At 54.4% G+C, this 19,370-nt stretch overlaps 1 protein-coding gene and 1 long non-coding RNA gene across 13 annotated transcripts in view; one reads left to right on the forward strand and one right to left on the reverse strand.

The window, feature by feature from the left end:
* Nucleotides 1-12,684, forward strand: part of USP20 (ubiquitin specific peptidase 20) — a 48,940-nt gene extending 36,256 nt beyond the window's left edge. For 11 of the 12 annotated variants that reach the window (XM_033426985.2, XM_049711617.1, XM_004269102.4 and 8 more), the window contains 11 exons: nucleotides 4,754-4,787; nucleotides 4,967-5,012; nucleotides 6,058-6,238; nucleotides 6,317-6,443; nucleotides 6,778-6,947; nucleotides 7,042-7,123; nucleotides 8,152-8,260; nucleotides 9,163-9,265; nucleotides 10,493-10,564; nucleotides 11,041-11,217; nucleotides 11,343-12,684. In XM_033426985.2, the coding sequence (XP_033282876.1) occupies nucleotides 4,754-4,787; nucleotides 4,967-5,012; nucleotides 6,058-6,238; nucleotides 6,317-6,443; nucleotides 6,778-6,947; nucleotides 7,042-7,123; nucleotides 8,152-8,260; nucleotides 9,163-9,265; nucleotides 10,493-10,564; nucleotides 11,041-11,201 (1,085 nt within the window). In that variant the 3' untranslated portion in view covers nucleotides 11,202-11,217; nucleotides 11,343-12,684. Of the gene's footprint in view, nucleotides 1-4,753; nucleotides 4,788-4,966; nucleotides 5,013-6,057; nucleotides 6,239-6,316; nucleotides 6,444-6,777; nucleotides 6,948-7,041; nucleotides 7,124-8,151; nucleotides 8,261-9,162; nucleotides 9,266-10,492; nucleotides 10,565-11,040; nucleotides 11,218-11,342 lie in introns of those variants that run through there. The other variant, XR_007478195.1, reaches the window with a different exon arrangement.
* A 1,989-nt stretch (nucleotides 12,685-14,673) lies between these two features.
* LOC125964879 (uncharacterized) lies at nucleotides 14,674-18,059 on the reverse strand. Its single transcript, XR_007478199.1, has 2 exons — nucleotides 17,709-18,059; nucleotides 14,674-16,624 (listed from the first exon to the last, which is right to left on the reverse strand). It is a non-coding gene; the product is annotated as an uncharacterized LOC125964879 (long non-coding RNA).
* Between the last annotated feature and the right edge of the window lie 1,311 nt (nucleotides 18,060-19,370).

Consider the following 19,370-nt stretch of genomic DNA (forward strand, 5'->3'; position numbering starts at 1 on the left):
TAAATAAACAAACAAATAATTTTTTAAAAATCTCTTTCTTTTTGACAATAGCTATTCTGACAGGTGTGAGGTGGTGTCTCACTCTGGTTTTGATTTGCATTTCCCTGATGATTAGCGATGTTGAGCATCTTTTCATGTACCTGTTGGCCATCTGTACATCATCTTTGGAGAAATACCTATTTAGATTCTTGGCCCATTTTTAAATTGTACTATTTGTGTTTTGCTATTGGCTTGTATGAATTCTTTATATATTTTGGATGTTAACCCCTAATCTGATATATGGTTTCTACACTATTTCCTACCATGCTGTAGGTTGCCTCCTCATTTTGTTGATTGTTTCTTTTGCTGTGCAGAAGCTTTTTAGTTTGATGTAGTCCCACTTGTGTAATTTTGCTTTTGTTGCTTGTGCTTTTGGTGTCATATCCAAAGAATCATTGCCAAGACCAATGTCAAGGAGTTTTTCCCTATGTTTTCTTCTAAGTGTTATGGTGTCAGGTCTTACATTTAAGTCTTTAACTGATTTCAAGTCGATATTTGTGAGTGATGTGAGATAGGGGTAAAATTTCATTCTTTTGCATGTGAACATCCAGTTTTCCCAACACTGTTTATTGAAAAGATTATCTTTTCCCTATTGAGGATTCTTGGCTCCCTTGCCAAATATTAGTGGACCATATTGCATGGGTTTATCTCTGGTCTCTCAATTCTGTTCATTGTTCTATGTGTCTGTTTTTATGCCAGTACCATTCTGTTTTGTTTTGTTTTTAATTTGGTCACACCACATGCAGGATCTTATTTCCCCGACCAGGAATCAAACCTGTGTCCCCTGCAGTGGGAGGGCAGAGTCTTAACCACTGGACCGCCAGGGAAGTCCCAGTACCATACTCTTCTGATAACTGTAGTTTTGTAGGAGAGTTTGAAATCAGGAAATGTGATGCCTCCAGCTTTGTTCTTCCTTCTCAAGATTGTTTTGGTTATTTGGGATCTTCTGTAGTTACATGTGAATTTCAGGCTTTTTTTTTTCTATATCTATGAAAACATCATTGGATTGCTTTGAATCTATAGATGACTTTGGGTAAGATGGACATTTTAACAATATTTCTTCTGCTCCATGACCACAGGCTATCTCTTTATTTGTGTCATTGTGTGGGAACAACTCAGTCTTCCTCCTGTGTGTCTCTCCTCTACTCTCACACTACTACCACACAGCACTTTGGACACCAGGTGTCTGGTGGTTTTCCCACGCCAAGCAATTATGCAACACCAGCCAGGGATCCTACAGTTTCACTTGATTCCGACACTATCTACCTGGAGATAGCATCAGATCCCACAGGTTAAGGACTCAGTCCTACAAGACCTCCCCCTCCCCAACTTCAGACGCCAGTGCAGGTTGTCACCTGGGCTTCTTTTTTTTTTTTTTTTTTTTTAACATCTTTATTGGGGTATAATTGCTTTACAATGGTGTGTTAGTTTCTGCTTTATAACAAAGTGAATCAGTCATACATAAACATATGTTCCCATATGTCTTCCCTCTTGCGTCTCCCTCCCTCCCACCCTCCCTATCCCACCCCTCCATCACCTGGGCTTCTGACTGGCTGGCTATAGGTGGGAGGTTCCAGCGGCCCCCTCCTTGGCTTCAATTAGAGCAGCTAGAGCGGCTCGGCTCGCAGAACTCAGAGAAACATTTTGTTACCAGGTGACTGGTTTACGATAAAAGGATATAACTCAGGAAGAGCCAGATGGAAGGGGCGCATCGGGCAAGGCATGTGGAAAGGGGCCTGGAGCTTTCATTTGCTCTGGGCATGACCCTCTGCCCAAACTTCCCCATGTTCACCAGCCCAGAAGCTTTCCAAAGCCCATACTGTTGGTATTTAATGGAGGCTTCTTCATGTAGGTATGATCAATTATTAGCTCCATCTCTAGCCCCTCTCCCCTCTCTGAAGAATTCCAGGTGGTGCTGAAAATTCCAAACTTCCAGTTATGGCTTGGTCTTCCGGGTGGCCAGCCCCAATCCAGAAGCCCACCCAGAGTCACCTCGTCAGAACAAAAGACCCTGCCATCACTCAGGAAATTGTAAGGGATTTAGGAGCTCTGTATTAGAAACCCTGGTCAAAGACCAAATATTAGAACAAAAGATGCTCCCAGTGCTCTTATCACTTGGGAAATTGCAAGGACTTTAAGAGCTCTGTGCCAGGAACCTCGGGGAGAGCCCACTATGTATATTTTCTACTATCTCACATCCACCTTCAATTTCTTTCATCAACGTCTCGTAGTTTTCAGTGTACAAATCTTTCACTTCCTTGGTTAAGTTTACTCCTATATGTTTTATTGTTTCTGATGCTTTTGTAAATGGGATTGTTTATTTCTCATTCAGACATTTTATCATTAGTGTATAGAAACGCAGCTGATTTTCGTATGTTGATTTTGTGTCTTGCAACTTTACCAAATTAGTTTGTCAGTTCTAACAGTTTTTGTGGCGTCTTAAGGTTTTCTATGTAAAAGATCGTGTCATCTACAAACAGAGACAGTTTTACTTCCTCTTTTCCTATTTGGATGCCTTTTACTTCTTTTTCTTGCCTTTCTCTGACTTCCAGTACTGTGTTCAGTAGAAGTGGTGAGATTGGGCATCTTTGCCTCGTTCCTGATTTTAGAGGAAAAGCTTTTATCTTTTCACTGTTGAGTATGATATTAGCTATGGGTTTATCATATATGGCCTTGATGATGTTGAGTGCATTCCTTCTGCACCCAATTTGTTGAGACCTTTTATCATGAAAGGGTAATTGAAATTTGTCAGATGCTTTTTCTGTATCTATTGAGAGGATCATATGATTTTTATCCTTCATTCTATTAATGTAGTGTATCTTGTTCATTGATTTGCGTATGATAAACCATCCTTACAACCCAGAGATAAATTCCACTTGATCATGGTGTATGATTCTTTTAATATGCTGTTGAAGTCAGTTTGCTAGTATTTTTTTTTTTTTTTTGCGGTACGCGGGCCTCTCACTGCTGTGGCCTCTCCCGCTGCGGAGCACAGGCTCCGGACGCACAGGCTCAGCGGCCATGGCTCACGGGCCCAGCCGCTCCACGGCATGTGGGATCTTCCCGGACCGGGGCACGAACCCGGGTCCACTGCATCGGCAGGCGGACTCTCAACCACTGCGCCACCAGGGAAGCCCAGTTTGCTAGTATTTGTTGAGAATTTTCCCGTCTATATTCATCAGGGATATTGGCCTGTAGTTTCCTTTTCTTGTAGTGTCCTTATCTGGCTTTGCCATCAGTATAAAATGAGTTTGGGAGTCCTCCTTCCTCTTCAATTTTTTGGAAGAGTTTGAGAAGGATTGTTAATTCTTCTTTAAATGTTTGGGAGAATTCACTGGTGAAACCATCTGGTCCTGGGCTTCTCTTTGTTAGGAGGTTTTTTTATTACTGCGTCAATCTCCTTAGTCATTGGTGTTTTCAGTTTTTCCATTTCTTCATAATTCAGTCTGGGTAGGTTGTATGTTTCTAAGTACTCATCCGTTTCTTCTAGGTTATCCAATTTGTTGTGTTGGTGTATATCGGTCATGGGAGTGTCCTTTGAGCCTCTGTACTTCGGTAGTGCCTGTTGTATGTCTCTTCTTTCACTTATAATTTTGTTTGAGTCCTCTTTTTTTCTTGGTTAATCTAGCTAAAGATTTGTTAATTTTTTTTCTCTTTCCAAAAAAACAACTCTTAGTTTCATTGATTTTTTTTCCCTGTGGTCTTTCTAGTCTCTGTTTTATTTCTGCTCTAATCTTTATTATCTCCTTCCTTCTGTTAACTTTGGATTTAGTTTGTTCTTCTTCTGATTCCTTGAGGTGTAAAATCAGATTGTTTGAGAGCTTTCTTTTTTCTAGATGTAGGCATTTATTGCTATAAAATTCCCTCTTAGAACTGCTTTTGCTGTATCCCATAGGTGCTAGTGTGTTGTATTTTCAGTTTTGTCTCAGGATACTTTCTGATTTCCTTTTGATTCCTTCTTTGACCCATCAGTTGTTCAGGAATGTGTTGTTTAATTTCCACATATTTGTGAATTTTTTAGGTTTCCTCGTGTTATTGGTTTCTAGTTTCATACCACTGTGTTTGGAAAAGATATGAGATATGATTTCAGTCTTCTTAAATTTGTTAAGGCTTGCTTGGTGGGCCAACATACCATCCGTTCTGGAGAACGTGTGTGTGCACTTCTGAAGAACGTGTATTTTGGTGCTGTTGGATGGAATGTTCTGTTCATGTCTGTTAGGTTCATTGGGGCCACGGTGTTATTCAGGTCTGCTGTTCCCTTGTTAATTTTCTGTCTGGATGATCTATCCAGTATTGAGGGTGGACTATTGAAGTTTCCCACTATTACTGTATTGCTGTTCATTTCTCCCTTCAGTTGCGCTGTAATTATTCAGGTGCTCCAATGTCGGCTGCCTGTATATTCACAATGGTTACATCCTCTTGATGAATTGATCCCTTTATCACTGTAGGGGACCCTCTTTGTCTCTTGTAACTGATCGTGGCTGACAGTGTACTTTATCTGATGTAACAGCCACTCCTGCTCTCTTTTGGTCACCACTGCATGGAATATATTTTTCCATCCCTTCACTTTCAGCCTCCGTGTGTCCTTGAAGCTGAAGTGAGTCTCTTGTAGTCCGCATGTTGTGGTTTTACTTCTAAAGCATAAGTCACTATGTGCCGTCCTCCCCCATTTTCCATCCCTGCTAACCTTCGTCTCTGTATTTTACTGCCCTAGGTGACAACATGTATAGCTGTGAACGGTGTAAAAAGTAAGTGTGTGCGTTCTAGAGGCTTCTCCCCGACTTCCTGTTTCCATCTGTGTTCCACGTCCTTCCCCCGGGCTCCCCCAGATAGCTTGACCTCACAGAGTGAGCTGGGTGGGAGGGGTGCTCCCCAGCCTGCCGGCCCCCTCCCTGGGACGCTCACGTCCCCCACTCTCTGCTCCCAGGCTGCGCAACGGCGTGAAGTACTGTAAGGTCCTGCGGTTGCCAGAGGTGAGTGGGCAGCCTCCCGCCACCTCTGCCTGCTGGGCCTTCTCCACCCCGAGCGGTGCCGTGCGGGGCAGAGGCCGACCCCCTCCCGGACTCAGGAGGCCCGTGGAGACTGCTGCTCTGGCTGGGCGACCCCCCGGGAGGGTGTGGCCGCTGGGGAGGCTCGTTGCTCGGTGTGTAGCTTGGAGCCCGGCTCCTTCATCCCTCAGCACGTCTCGTGCGGGCGGGAGGCAGGTGTGGGGCGCCGAGGGCACCGTCTGGAGTAAGGCATAGGCGGGGCTGTTGGGAAGGCCTTTCCGAGGAAGTGGCATCTGAGTGGGGCCTGAGGACATAGGCGGGGGTCGGCCTGGAGGAAGGAGAGTGGGGAAAGGACAGGTGGGCAAAACCCCAAAGCAGAAGCGGGCTTGGCCGAGGCTCGTGGCTGCAGCGAGAGGAGCGTGGCCCGACGCGGGTGCCAGGCCGGGCTGAGCAGGTCTGGGGAGCCAACGAGAGGAGCGTGGGCCGATGCGGGCGCCAGGCCGGGCTGAGCAGGTCTGGGGAGCCAACGAGAGGAGCGTGGGCCGACGCGGGCGCCAGGCCGGGCTGAGCAGGTCTGGGGAGCCTTGGTGAAGAAGCCTCCTACAAGTCGGCGCCCACAGAACTGGTGGCCAGAGTTCTTCGGGTGGTCAACTCGACGGGCCAGTGACAGCTTCCTGTGCAGACCAGCCCAGTGCTCGGGGACAGCCCATCCTGACCACCAGTGCTGTTAGTGCAGCTCAGCTCTGCTGTCACATCTGCCTTTATCCCTGAAAGCTGGCCTGGCCCGGCTCCCACGCATGGTTCTTAAGTGTATTCGGAGCCAAGGGCGGGGCCATCAGTTCGCCTGGGTCTCTGGAAGGCTCTAGCCACTACGTTTCTTGTTTTCCTCTGGGTGACGGGGCCTGAGTGGGTCAAACAGCGGACTAGTGGGTGCGCCAGAGCCCTGCTCCGAGGCCCCCGTCGGGTTGCCAGTGGTCCCGGGGCCCTGGCCAGCCCCGGGGTGACTGGCGCCTCCCCTCCTTCCCCCCAGATCCTGTGCATTCACCTGAAGCGCTTTCGACACGAGGTGATGTACTCGTTCAAAATCAGCAGCCACGTCTCCTTCCCCCTGGAGGGACTTGACCTGCGCCCCTTCCTCGCCAAGGAGTGCACGTCCCAGATCACCACCTATGACCTCCTCTCGGTCATCTGCCACCACGGCACGGCAGGCAGTGAGTCCAGCCACCTGGCCCCACCCCGGCCCCACCGCGGCCCTAGGGCGTTTGTCACCCCTGCCTCTCCCGCCGCAGGTGGCCACTACATCGCCTACTGCCAGAACGTGATCAACGGGCAGTGGTATGAGTTCGACGACCAGTACGTCACCGAGGCTCACGAGACAGTGGTGCAGAACGCCGAGGCCTACGTGCTCTTCTACAGGTGGGGCCCGGGCAGCGCGTGGGGGGCTGAGGGACCGCGCCTGCGCCCCAGGACTTCAGCCGGTGCATGTCGGGGTGGTGGCGCCTGCGAGGGCTTTAGGCCAGGGAGGAGTGAGGATTTGGGTTTTTAAGAAAGAGCCCGCTGGCTGCTGGTGGGAAAGCTGGAAACCCAAGTAGTCGAGTTGGGTTTTCTCCGGTGGTCCCGGTGGGAGGTGATGGCGGCCGCAACTCCGGCAGGGGCAGTGGAGAGATGCTGCGGGGTCCGGGAGGCGGGGCTTTCCTGCATGGGGCGTGGCTGCGGCTCCTGATCTGCCCCCACCCCGCCGCCACCCCAGGAAGAGCAGCGAGGAGGCCGTGCGGGAGCGGCAGCAGGTGGTGTCCCTGGCCGCCATGCGGGAGCCCAGCCTATTGCGGTTCTACGTGTCCCGGGAATGGCTCAACAAGTTCAACACCTTCGCCGAGCCGGGGCCCATCACCAACCATACCTTCCTCTGCTCCCACGGAGGTGAGGTCGCCTTCTCCGCGATGGGCCGCGGGGCGGGTGGGCCTCGGGGCGGGTGGGCCGAGCCCCGCTCTCCATCCTGTGCCTTCCTCCGCAGGCATCCCGCCCAACAAATACCACTACATCGACGACCTGGTGGTGATCCTGCCCCAGAACGTCTGGGAGCACCTCTACAACAGGTACCGGTGGCCGCGACCGGCCTCTGCCGTGCAGGCTGGGCACTCAGCTGGGCGGGAGTGGGGGCAGGCGCGGGCATGCCTCCATGACCCCACGCCGCGCTCACTCAGGCAGCAGGACAGCACGCAAGCAGTTGTGGGGCGCCCCTGGCAGCCTTGTCTGCATCGAAAAAGATGCCCGCCTTTGGGGGCATCCAGCCGGACCCTCCCAGTCACAGGGCACGGAAAACTGGTCAAGCCAAAGCGTGGTATTGGCCCCTCTCGCAGACAGTCGTGGGGCTGCTGGCCGCCAGGCAGCCGGGCCAGTGTCTCCCCAGCCCCGTGCCTGGCTCAGGGGGCCGGGGGCGTGTGCTGCCTGGGGCCTTCCAGGTTCAAGTCCGTCAAGACCCCGAGTGTGTGACTCTGTCGTTGAGGGGAGAGCCCCTGGCCGGGCTCGGGTCACTCTGGATCCGGGAGGCCGGCTGTGCCACGGCCGAGGGGGTGGTCAGACGGGCGGGGAAGGAGAGGCCGGGGAGACGCGCTGGACTGGCTTTGCTTCACCCACTCACAGCTCAGGCACGGCCCGTGCCCTGCGGTTGGTGGGTGGGTCAGAACCCCACAGGGAGCGGCATCCCCAGGTCCTGTGGGGGGATCCCCCCCGCAGAAGGATGTGCAGCCACCCTTTGATGTCGTCCTTAGAGTCAGGCCAGGCGGGCTTTGGCCGCCATGGCTCCTGCCCAGTGGCCAGGAGAGGAAGCGAAAGCATTCAGCTGTCCTTCGGCCATTAGGCACGTATTTGTGAGGCGCCTGCCCCGCGGCGGGCGCTCTCCTGGGTGCTGTGGGCTCTCGGGTGCGCAGGTAGCCGTGCCAGTCGAGTGGGGAAGATGAGACAAGTAAACAGGCCGCGCAAAAGTTGCCCAGGGGCCCAGTGGCTGGGCCAGGGCGGCATCAGGAAGCCTCGCTCTCCAGCAGGTTCTCTGCTGCCTTCCCCATGGGGCCTCCCCTCAGGGTTCATGACTCCCTCTCTCTCTGCACCTCCCGCCCTGGTGCAGGTTTGGGGGCGGCCCTGCCGTGAACCATCTGTACGTGTGCTCCATCTGCCAGGTGGAGATCGAGGCGCTGGCCAAGCGCAGGCGGATTGAGATCGACACCTTCATCAAGGTGCCTGGGGACGGGGGTGGGGCGCGGGAGAGCCGGGCCCCTGAGCCGGGGGAGCTGAGTGCAGCAGGCTCTGTTTGGAAGACCTGTTCTGTGGGAGACCAGGGTGGCCAGAGACCTGGCCTGACATTGAAGATTTTCACCGGCGGAAGGGGGGTGGGTTTAGCGAGTTCAGGTCCCTCTGCCGGGAGGCTGCCAAGCAGCTGGTAAAGGAACAAGTGCTGCCGTTAGGGGCCGGACGGTTCCTTATTGTGCGGGTTGTAGGTGTTTAGCAGCATCCCTGACCTCTACCCACTCGATGCCCGTGACAACAAAAAGTACCTCCAGACACGGGCGGGTGCCCCCTGGGGGCAGAGTCCCCCCGCCCCCCTTTGGGAACCACTGGGCTCTACAAACTGACACGGAAAGGTGCATTAAGTGAAAAAAGCACGTCGCAAGGTGGGGCGCAGCATGATCCCACTTTAAGGAGGGGACTTCTGCAGGGGACACGGGGGGGTGAGGACTGAGCCGCTCGTGCTGCTCAAAGCAGGGCGACCCGGGGGCCCTCCATCGTTCAACAGTCCAGGGTTGGGCTGTTAGATACCCTGCTTTGCGGTCATTATATGTGAGACATCAGGCCGGTGAGGAGCGCGCAGGGGACACGTTCTATTAAGTGGTGGGGGAACAGCATCCACCGTCTGATGTCAAGCGGCTTTTTGAAAAGTTATTAACAAGAGATTCACCCAAATGCTAGCAGCAGTCATCTGAGTGGTGGGATCGTGGGAGATGTTTCTTTTCTTTGAACTTGTCTGGGCGTTCGAAACTTTCTCTGAATATCTAGTGTTTGGTAAGAGTCCGGGGTGGGGACTGACCAGTGGGGTGTTGGATATTCACGCCGACCTTCCCCTCGGCCCCGCCCCACCCAGCTGAACAAGGCGTTCCAGGCCGAGGAGTCACCCAGTGTCATCTACTGCATCAGCATGCAGTGGTTCCGGGAGTGGGAGGCCTTCGTCAAGGGCAAGGACAACGGTGAGTGAGTCAGATGGCACGTGCCCGCCACTCCCCACACCCGGAGGGGCCTGGGGCTGCTGACCTGCTGGGAGCGTCCCAGGAGGCGGAGGGCGCCTGCCCAGAGGGCACGTGCCTGAAGGGGTAACACCAAAAACCTGCCGGGCAGGCACGGATCCTGGGCGCCCCCCTGCCCCGCCCCTCCCCACCGAGTGCCGGGATCGCCGTCCTCACCCTGGCCAGGCCTTCTCACTGCAGCAGGACAGAAGCCATCTGGCTCTGCCCCTTCCCTCCCTTACCCTCTGTCTGCAGGTGCCCGGGGGTGGCTGCTCTTCCCTCCTGCCAGGCCCTTTCCCTTGGGGACTCTGTTGGCCTAAATAATAGATTTTAGTTGACAGATGGCTTCAGACTCTTAGGAAAGGACTTGGACGCCATGTCCTCTGATAGCTCGATTTACAGAGGTGGAAACAGGCCCCAGCAGAGGGCCGCTCCCACAGTCCCTCACAGTCCCCCACAGTCCCCGGCAGGGAACAGCTGAGCCCGAGCCGCGGCCTGCACGCGGCCACCCTCACGGCCCCCGAGTCCCACACTCGGCTCCCAGGCCAGGCTTCGGAGCTTGGCGGGGTCAGCAGAGCCAGGAGCTTCCGCGCCCTGGACATCTGCCCTTTGCAGCATAAGCACCAGGACGCGGGAAGGGGGAGGGGCATCCCTAGTGGCTGCGCTCGGTCCAGAACCCGGCTCCAGAGTCGCAGCCCCACCTCGGGCCCTGGCTCTGCCTGCTGCCAGCGCTGAGCTGGGCGGTCACGTCGCTGCTCACCTCACCCAGCTGTTGAGGGCTGAGCTGGTGGGGTGCATGGGAAGGGTGCTCAGCAAACACAGCCGCCATCAGATTAGGACAATGTCCACCCGGCACTGGACGTCTACCCTCCCCCCCGCCCCCCACTCCATGCTAAGGGCTGAAACTCCCTCTGCTGGGTCCAGGGATGCCACAGTCCCTTCTGGCTCTCAGACTCGTGGAGATGAGCATTTGGTGCCCTAAGCACCTCGGCCCGTAAGAGCTTCACGCTCTTGGGGCGTGACCCCTTGGGCCCGGGACAGCCTCTCCGGGATCGCAGGTGTCGGTGGCGCACTCTGAGGACGGCTCGTATCTGCTGAGGGGTGGAAGGCTGTGGTGGAGGAGGGGTCCGGGCTTTCTTCCCGTTGCTGCGGAGGACCAGAGGCACTGAGCCTGAGCCCTGTCTGTTCCAGAGCCCCCCGGGCCCATTGACAACAGCAGGATCGCACAGGTCAAAGGAAGCGGCCACATCCAGCTGAAGCAGGGTGAGAGTCTCACCAGCCCCAGCCCGGCTCCCCTCTGCCCCTCCTGGCTTGCGATACTCACCAGGCGCCCCCTTGCCACCTGTCTGAGTCGGGCTGTGACATCTGTCCGTGTCCAGGTCCAAGACTCGAGCGGATGGGCCAAGGTGCCTGGCCTCTGTGTGGTTCCCACGGCCCCTCTGCCCCTACCCACGCCCTCTCGCCACTCCGCCACCTCACCTGCCTGCCCTTTTGCGTGAACCCCACGCCCTGGGAAATGAGGGGCTGCAGCCATCGTAGTGCCCTCTCGGGTCCTCAGAGAATGGACATTCCCCTGGAAAATCCCAAGATTCCCATTTACAGCTGTGCACGGAAGCCCATGGTTGCCTTCCGTCCCCATTGGGGCCTGGCCCTCCCAGACCCCCCACTGCCAAGACGGTGGCTTCAGCGAGGGGGCGAGGGCGAGCCCAGCCTGACCGGTAGCCTCTCGGGCCCTGCAGGAGCTGACTACGGGCAGATCTCAGAGGAGACCTGGGTGTACCTGAATAACCTGTATGGCGGCGGCCCCGAGATCGCCCTCCGCCAGAGTGTGGCCCAGCTCCAGGACCCGGACAGCTTGCACGGGGAGCAGAAAATCGAAGCCGAGACCCGGGCCGTGTGACTCAGTGGGCCAGTCTGTAAGTCCTCTCCTCCCTCCGCGGAGACCCTCTCGTGTCCCTCACGTGTTGGAAGAGCGCCCTGAGGCTGCTTGGAAGGACCTTCTCGAGGCCCCCGCCGGCTGATGACCCGGGTGTCCCCACAGGCCCCGCCTTTGCCCTCCTCCCTGCGGAGGGGGCGTCTGTACCCGGAAGAGAGGCCGGCTGCTCTGGAAACCCAGATGTGTTCAGAGGCAGAAAAGTTGTTTTGGTTCACAGTGAGTAATGCTGCGACTAGGAAATATATCCACTTCAGGCTTGTTAAACGACCAAGGCTCTGCGACGTTAACTCGGGTCTTTGTCTCGGCAGTGCCCTCGTGCCACTGCTGTCGTTGTGTCCCCAAACCTGCCCTCTCGCTAGCTCGGGCCCAGCTTTTGTCCCTGGACCCTCAGTCAGGGGCCATGGCCTTGGCACAGAGGGTCGGGGAGCGGCTGCCGCTCCGCAGGCGTTTCCCACTGGCTGCTGGTCCAGCGCCTGAGTCATGGGTCGACGGTCAGAGCCGCGAGCAGGTGCCGAACCCTCGGCAGTGAGGGCGCTGCTGCTGGTCCCTGGGCCAGGTCCTCCCGAGGCCCTGCTCCGCCCCCGCACCTCCCAGTCGTCACGGAAGCCTCCTGAATGCTGGGCGGCTCTCGATGTTTTTCATGCAGACTGATGACGCCCGACACGTTTGCGATTGGGACCCGAGGGCGGGGTTGGCTCTCTGTCAGTGGGGCTCATTTCTGAAGGCAGCTGTGCTGCTGCGCTGGCCCTGTGGATTGGCTGTCATTTGCCCCTGCCGGGGACCCAGGTGATGAAACAGAAATACCTCGCGTTGCTATGTTCGCTGCTGCTGCAGCTTCCCCGGGGGCTGACATCTCTCCCCTACACCGAGCTGCACGGGGCCCCTGGGCCGGCTCGTACGCGCGGGTCCCGGAAGTGCGCCTTCTGGGTGCTGAGCGAGGCCACTGCTGGGGGGCTGGGACCGCCGAGCACAGCGAGGTGGCGCTGAAGCCCCTGGACGAAACGGCCGTGGCCAGTGCTCAGCCCGTCAGGGTCAAAGCGCATGGAGGGTGGGAAAGGGGTCCCGGGACCAAACCCCCCAGATTCCGTGGCCCTCAGCCTCCATAGAAGCAGATGTCAGTGGAACTTGCAGCAGGCGGTTCTGGCGGAGCCCCTGAAGCTCTCACGTGTCACTCACTTCTGTGATCTCGTTTCACCCGGATCTGTTTCCTTCTCCACCGAGGCAGCATAAGATCAAAGAACAAGCCACTGTTGGAATTTCTGGACATTTGCCACAGTCCTTTGGAAGTTGCTGCTGCCGCCAGCGGCGACCCCCCTGCAGAGCCCGGCGGTTGCACGTTGCACTGTTCGTGACGCAGACTCCGCTGTGCAGGTTGTAATCTCGCCCCACGTCTGCGCCGTCTAGTTTGTGCTCAGAATGTCATAATAAATATGTAACGTTCCCCACAGCCCGTGCTCTCGTCTCTGCACCCGCCGCAGTTAATTCTGTTACTGGAGGGAGAGGGAAGCTGGCTGCCGTGGGGGAGGGTCGTGGGGGAGGGCAGTGGAGCCACGGTGATGAATGTTTGACCTTTCGAAGAAAAAAGGATTCTTATTCTAAGCTTTTGCTTTTTCGTTTTGTAACATACAAAAAGAATCTGCCAGAAAAACTTAACATGCATTAGATTTTTAAAAATGCAGATAGAAACCATATTGCTAACGCTCAAATGAGCATGCTCCCTTTTGGCTTTCAGAGTGATAGAGATCCTTGCAAGTGTGCAGGCCCTGGAGTTGAAGGTGATTGGCTTCCTTTACAGACCCCTTATTCTAGAAGGGCTTTTTACTTGAATAAAACAATGCAACTTAGCAAACCAGTTCATGGACTTAGAGAAACATGTTTGCATGCATTCTTACAAACTGCTTCTTACATTTTCTGGAATGAAAAGTGAGAATTTATTTTTAAAAGATGTGCTTTTTTTATATATATAAATTTATTTATTTATTTATCTTTGGCTGCATTGTGTCTTCGTTGCTGCACACAGACTTTCTCTAGTTGGGGCGAGTGGGGGCTACTCTTCGTTGCAGTGCACAGGCTTCTCATTGCAGTGGCTTCTCTTGTTGCGGAGCACGGGCTCTAGGAGCGAGGGCTCAGTAGTTGTGGCTTGCTGGCTCTAGAGCGCAGGCTCAGTAGTTGTGGCACACAGGCTTGGTTGTTCCGCGGCATGTGGGATCTTCCCGGACCAGGGCTTGAACCTGTGTCCCCTGCACTGGCAGGCAGATTCTTTTTTTTTTGTTTTTTTAATAAATTTATTTATGTATTTTTGGCTGTGTTGGGTCTTCGTTTCTGTGCGAGGGCTTTCTCCACTTGCGGCGAGCGGGGGCCACTCTTCATCGCGGTGCGCGGGCCTTTCACTGTTGTGGCCTCTCTTGCTGCGGAGCACAGGCTCCAGATGCGCAGGCTCAGTAGTTGTGGCTCACGGGCTTAGTTGCTCCGCGGCATGTGGGATCTTCCCAGACCAGGGCTCGAACCCGTGTCCCCTGCGTTGGCAGGCAGATTCCCAACCACTGCGCCACCAGGGAAGCCCCAAAAGATGTGCTATTAAAAAAACCTGATAAAACAGCTTTTTGAGCCTATGTATTTAAAAAACAAAACAGGAGTGTGTTGTGTGCTGTAACTCCTTTGAATTCCTGTGTGCAGCTCTCTCCACATGGAGCTTATCTACTCCGTGCCTGCGTTTCCCAGTGATTCACTCTACTGTGAGATGGTTCACGTTTGGTTCAGAAACCAGTTTTTATTTCTCCCATTTCCTGTTTTATCAAGATTTTGTTGTTGTCGTTCAGCTTGAATTATAACGCCATCATTTGAATATACGTAATTCAGAAAAACTCCTTGACGTGTTCTAGCCTTAAAGGTCCTGCATACATTTTAAACACATCTTAACTATTAGCTAGGTTGCTGTACTGGAGACTGTTTAGTGCTTTGCTTTTAGGGAAACAGATGTTGAACCTCACATTTTTATAAGGTAACAGTATAATTAGAAGGTGTAAATGTCTTCATCTCTTAGGCTTGCTTTCTCCTAAGGTTGCCCAAGCAGTGGTTGGATTTTATTCACATGACTACAGAAATAATGCTGAAGTTGGATAGGACCTCTCTATGTTCGTGTCTTTCTTGGGGCTAGCAGCCCTGATACGGTATAAACCACTTGTGTTTAAGAGTAAAAACAGTATATGCAGTTTTCACTGAACTTAAAAATGAAAATCATGTCACCCTATTGTAATCTGTTGGTACCTTTTTAGACTGTAGCTTAATCATGACAGACCTTGATGTTTATTTCTTATTTAAACCCTTCTCTTTACACGTAAGCATTTTTAGAAGGGTCAGCTTTCTTGTTTAACTTACATGGAACTATGTAGAGTACAACCCAGTGATATCAGGCAAGAATTAATATTTCACTCTATTTCAAATGCTTATAAAGCTTTTATTGAGTTAGATTTTGCTGATGCAAAGTTTACAGCCTTCTGGTACTGAAAACTAGATACACAAAACAGTGTTACAGACGATGAAGATAAAGAGTATGTTTTCTTTTCAGGGCTTTGAAAAAAAATCACTTAAACTCTTACTACTGAATAGAGTAAGCCTAGAATCCTGTTTATATTCCAGGGAAAAGAAAGTCTGCATTTGTTCCATGGCTTAAAGCATCTGGTTTATACATATTACATTGCAGTAGTGATATTGAAAAATTGTCTCTTGCCTAACGTTTTTACTGTCCTATGAACAGGAATTAAGTTTTAAAATACTGCTTGAAGATGGCTGTGCTAACTAATGTCAATGCAGGAGCCATATTTTTACCTGTTTTTAGATGACAGTGTTACTAAAATTTCTAAAATGAAGGCATTTGTTTAGTCTCAGTTACTTAAGAAAAATATAAATTGTAAAAAGGACTCAGATAAATCATGAACTCAGAGGAACTTTCAGATCGTCATTGTTCAGAAGCCAAATAAATAAAATGGACCAAAAAAAAAAAAATTAACGTGACAAATGACCAGACACCCCGGGGGCTTTGCATGGCTCCCCGAGAGCCAGCGCATCCAGAGGCTTCAGGCGGAAGTGGAGGCCGAGCTGCTTCAAACACCCATCGGCCTGTGTCTTTCCTTTCCTGGAACCAGCCCCGGCCCCAGAGAAGGGGGGCCAGATGTGCTCGGGGGATGAGGCCAGCACAGCCCACAGGCCGCTCCCCTCCTGGCATCACACCACGGACCTGGTGCCTCCCGGCTGCTCAGAGCAGCCTCAGGGCAGGGGTTCCCCTCCCTGGACCCTACGAGGGCTGCACTGGGGGCACCCTTTCCCTTTCCTCCCCTGACGGCTGGTGTTGGCACCTCCGCCACAGCATCGTGGTTGCTGGTGGCTGGCATCGGGAGCTCCCTCACATTTAGCGATGCTATAGTGGTTTATAGTCTCTCTGGTTTTGGTTGGTTCTGTTTATGCTTTGGGGGTTTGGAGGGGAGAGGAGAACTTGAGATTTTACGTATGACTTTAAACATTCGCTTGTGAAATCCCATCAGACATGCATGTGCAGAAACAGGTTCAACACAGAGTGATAAAACAGGTGACAGATACCCGCCCCCAGGTAGGACTGCTACCAGTTCCACTGAAGCCCCTTCGGGGCCTCCTGATCACTGACCCCCCGCCCACCCCAGAGGAAGCTCCTTCCCTGCGTTTCTTTCAGCCCTCACTTTTCTTTATAGTTTCACCACATACATGTGTGTCTGAGCATCATTTTAGCTTTGCTCACATTCGAATGTTGGATTCCATGGTACACATTTTGTGATTGGCTTTTCCTGTTAAACATGGAAGATGGGATTGGGAAAGTTTTGTCTGGAGGGTTGCTTGATCCGGAGGTTTGGAGACATTCATTTGTTGTATGTACTGCAGGAAGGTGAGAGAGAGAGGTAGGCACCAGTTGGCCTTAAGATGTTTCCTCTATACTTTCCCTTGAAATACCAGGCTTTTCAGTGGCTCGGCCGAGATGCTGGCACGTGAAGACAGGACAGGAGCGTGTGGTTGTTCACCTCCATTCACAGACGAGCGGAGACAGGCAGTGCTGGGCGGCAGGGGAGGCTGTCTCTGTGTCCTCTCTCCCACGTGCCATCCCGTGGTCGGGCTTCTCCTCCAGGCTGGCCCGGGCCTCGCTCCAGCGACACCTTTTAGAGTCACAAGCCAGCCGGCAGACTGGGGAGTTTGTAGGCCAACTGCCACCTGTGTCTGCAGGCCTTTCCACCTGTCTGTGCTTCTGCTGACAAAGCTGCATCAGAAAGTACATTCCCTGGTGGTCCAGTGGATAAGACTCCACGCTTCCAAGGCAGGGGGCACGGGTTCAATCCCTGGTGGGGGAACTAGGATCCCCCATGCTGCGTGGTGCGGCGGGGAGAAAACAAAACAAAAAACATTTGCAAGGTGCAGCCACCCCAGAAGTATAGCTTCCTACCTTTGTTCTAGTTGGAATTATGTGCAAACGTAAATTATCCTGCGAGTCCTTCACGACCTGAGTTTGAGCCCCAGAGAGCCTCTGGGGAAGCAAATGGTGTTTTGGAATCATACCTCCCTCTGGCTCTCTTCCCTACGACACCTTTACCTACAGCAGAGAGAGGCCCCGTTGGTCGTAGCAAAGGCACAGGGTGCAGAAGAAATTGATGCCCTTGGGAAGAGCTGTGAAAAAGAGCTGTCCTCATTTTGGACAAAGTGTGTCCTGGAAGGCTGCCCTAGGGACGTGCTGGGATGCCGCCTCCAGGCGTTGCTTGGACCTGACACCAGCGAGCAGCCCAGCTGAGGGCTGTTTGGAGAGCCCGAACTGCGGGCAGGGCTCTTGGCCTGGCGTGTGGGAGGATGTGCACCCCGTGAGGGGCACGAGGCCCCCGGGGCAGAACGCCGCAGCACCCAGGGGAATCCTCCCCGCCCCTGCTGCTTCCGGGGACCAACAGAGGAAAATGAGGAAATCCCTGTTTCCTCCTGCGGCTTTTGGTCCCTTAGCTCTGAGGACAGAGCCACGTTGGGGGCCGTTCTCAGTTTATGCTGTACCTTCTGTGGCCCAGCGACGTCTCCAGCTAATGGGAGGTCATTTAAGTAAATGGCACTCACTGTACCGTCTGGACAGTGACAGCGTTTAAGTCAGGGCCTAATGCACGCAGCTCCGGAGAAACGGCCCCTGGCACTCAAAGAGGCTGCGAGGTGCCATTTGCAGCGTTTGCGCGTTAATCTCCGGTCTCAGAGGGCGCTGGCAACAAGGCTTATGCCTCCCCTTCTCAGAAAAGGCCGGCAGAGGCCAGGGAAGAGGAAGAGAGGCGCCCTCCAGGCCAGGTGGGCCCTCACTCAGCCCCGCACCATCCATCTCTTGCTGTCCCGTGGGTCGCACAATTCCAGAGATCTCTTTTGCTTTAGTTAAAAAAGTGACGGCATACTCGAATCCCCCCGCCTCTGCCCACTTCCATTTCCTACCTGGTCACCCTGCTGGGGACCCTCGTCCTTCCTTCCTCGCCCGCCGGCTTCTCTCCCACTAGGGGTCGCCAGCGCCTGTGCGCGGCGGCGGCGGCGGGCCGGGGGGGGGGGGGGGGGGGGCGTGGCCTGGGCGTGGCCGGCAGGTGGGGAGCGGGGAGAGGCGGGGAGAGGCGGGGCCGAGCAGGGCGGATGCTGAGATTCCCAGACCCACCGGAGGAGCCTGACCGACGGGTCTGAGTCAGGGGTTTCTGCACTTGCAGAGCTACCTTCGGGAGCACACCGGGAAACCAACTAACTGCCCGCAGCACATACTGCGCTGCCGCCGCTGGTTTCCGTGTGCGATGGGGTGAGGCGTCACCTCCCCAAACGCTTGAACCAAGTAGGTGCGTAAAGACGGCCCAAGCTGGGAGGCGGTTCAGTGTTTCAGACCCGCGAGCGCAGTGTAAGGTCACAGAGCTGCCAGCCGTGAACTCTGTCGCCGAATCAGAATAACACAGGCTCCATCACGGAGCCGGGAGGGAGCTCGGAATCAGAGCTGACAGCTAAGAACGGCTGTGGAGGTGGCGTCCACCAAGTGTTTTCCCCACTACCGGGGAAACTGAGGCCCAGGGAGGTGGGGACACGCGCCCCATTCAGACCCGGCTCCCAGCCCCTCACGATGGTGGGGTCCTGCAGGGGAGAAGGTTCTACGTGAGACAGAGGGAGACATTCTGTCTCTTACCGACCGTTAGAGACTAGTCCCCAAATATGATAAAAGCCCAGAAAGAACATGCTGGAGACATTCTTCCCAGATTGACCTTTTGCTGACCTGGACAAGGGGGCCTCAGTAGGACAGTCGTGGAGCCACCCAGTTCCCTTGACCATCCCGTCTCTTGCTGAGAACCCCGACTTGATGGTTTGGAGGCCTTGGCTCCGGACACCATCCTCCCCAGGACCGACGGCAGCAGACTTGGCTGAGAACTTGGCGAAGCTCTTGCTTGAAAGGCCAGTCACACGCGTCTGTGGGAGGAGGCCGCGGCCGCAGCGAGGCCTGGCCTCGTACGGGTGGCCTCGCCTCCCACCCCTCGGCAAGCGAGTGGCACTTGGCATTAGGCCGCCCTGCTCACTTAGTATTTCACTCCCTCAACAACTGTCTTCCTAAATCGGCTCTGAAGAGCCTTAGGAAACAGAGGTGTGGGCACGAGCCAGTCTTCCCCCCAAAGCCCGGGGTGAGATTTTCAACGCAGGGTATGGAAAGGGCCTCCCTCCGGCGGCACATGCAGCCGCTTGGCGCAGGCACGAGGCCCTCACCCTTAAACGCTGCACACTGTCCGCGGCGTCCCAGAAACCAGTGAGTATTCCAGCCAAGCTCCCAAGGAGAGGGTCGGCTTGAGCACTCGTGACGCCAGACCGCCAATGATACGCAAACCCGCTGCGACTTCCCGGCCCCTCGGTCCCCACAGTAGGGTCCCCGAAACCCCAGAGTAGCTGCCAGCTGAATTTGCATAAAATGGCCTGGACCTAAGGAGCCTCCCCAAATCCCTGCACTGACGGCTTCCCCCAGTGGGCGGGGCTGGAATTTGGAGCTCCCTGGGTCTCAGGCCCCTCCCCAAGCAGATGGCACCTCGACTGGTGTTGGGTTGACACCAGTAAATCAGTGACATGCAGATCGGAGCCCAGCCT

Source organism: Orcinus orca, chromosome 6, assembly GCF_937001465.1.
Source record: "Orcinus orca chromosome 6, mOrcOrc1.1, whole genome shotgun sequence".
NCBI classification, from domain to species: Eukaryota; Metazoa; Chordata; class Mammalia; order Artiodactyla; family Delphinidae; genus Orcinus; species Orcinus orca.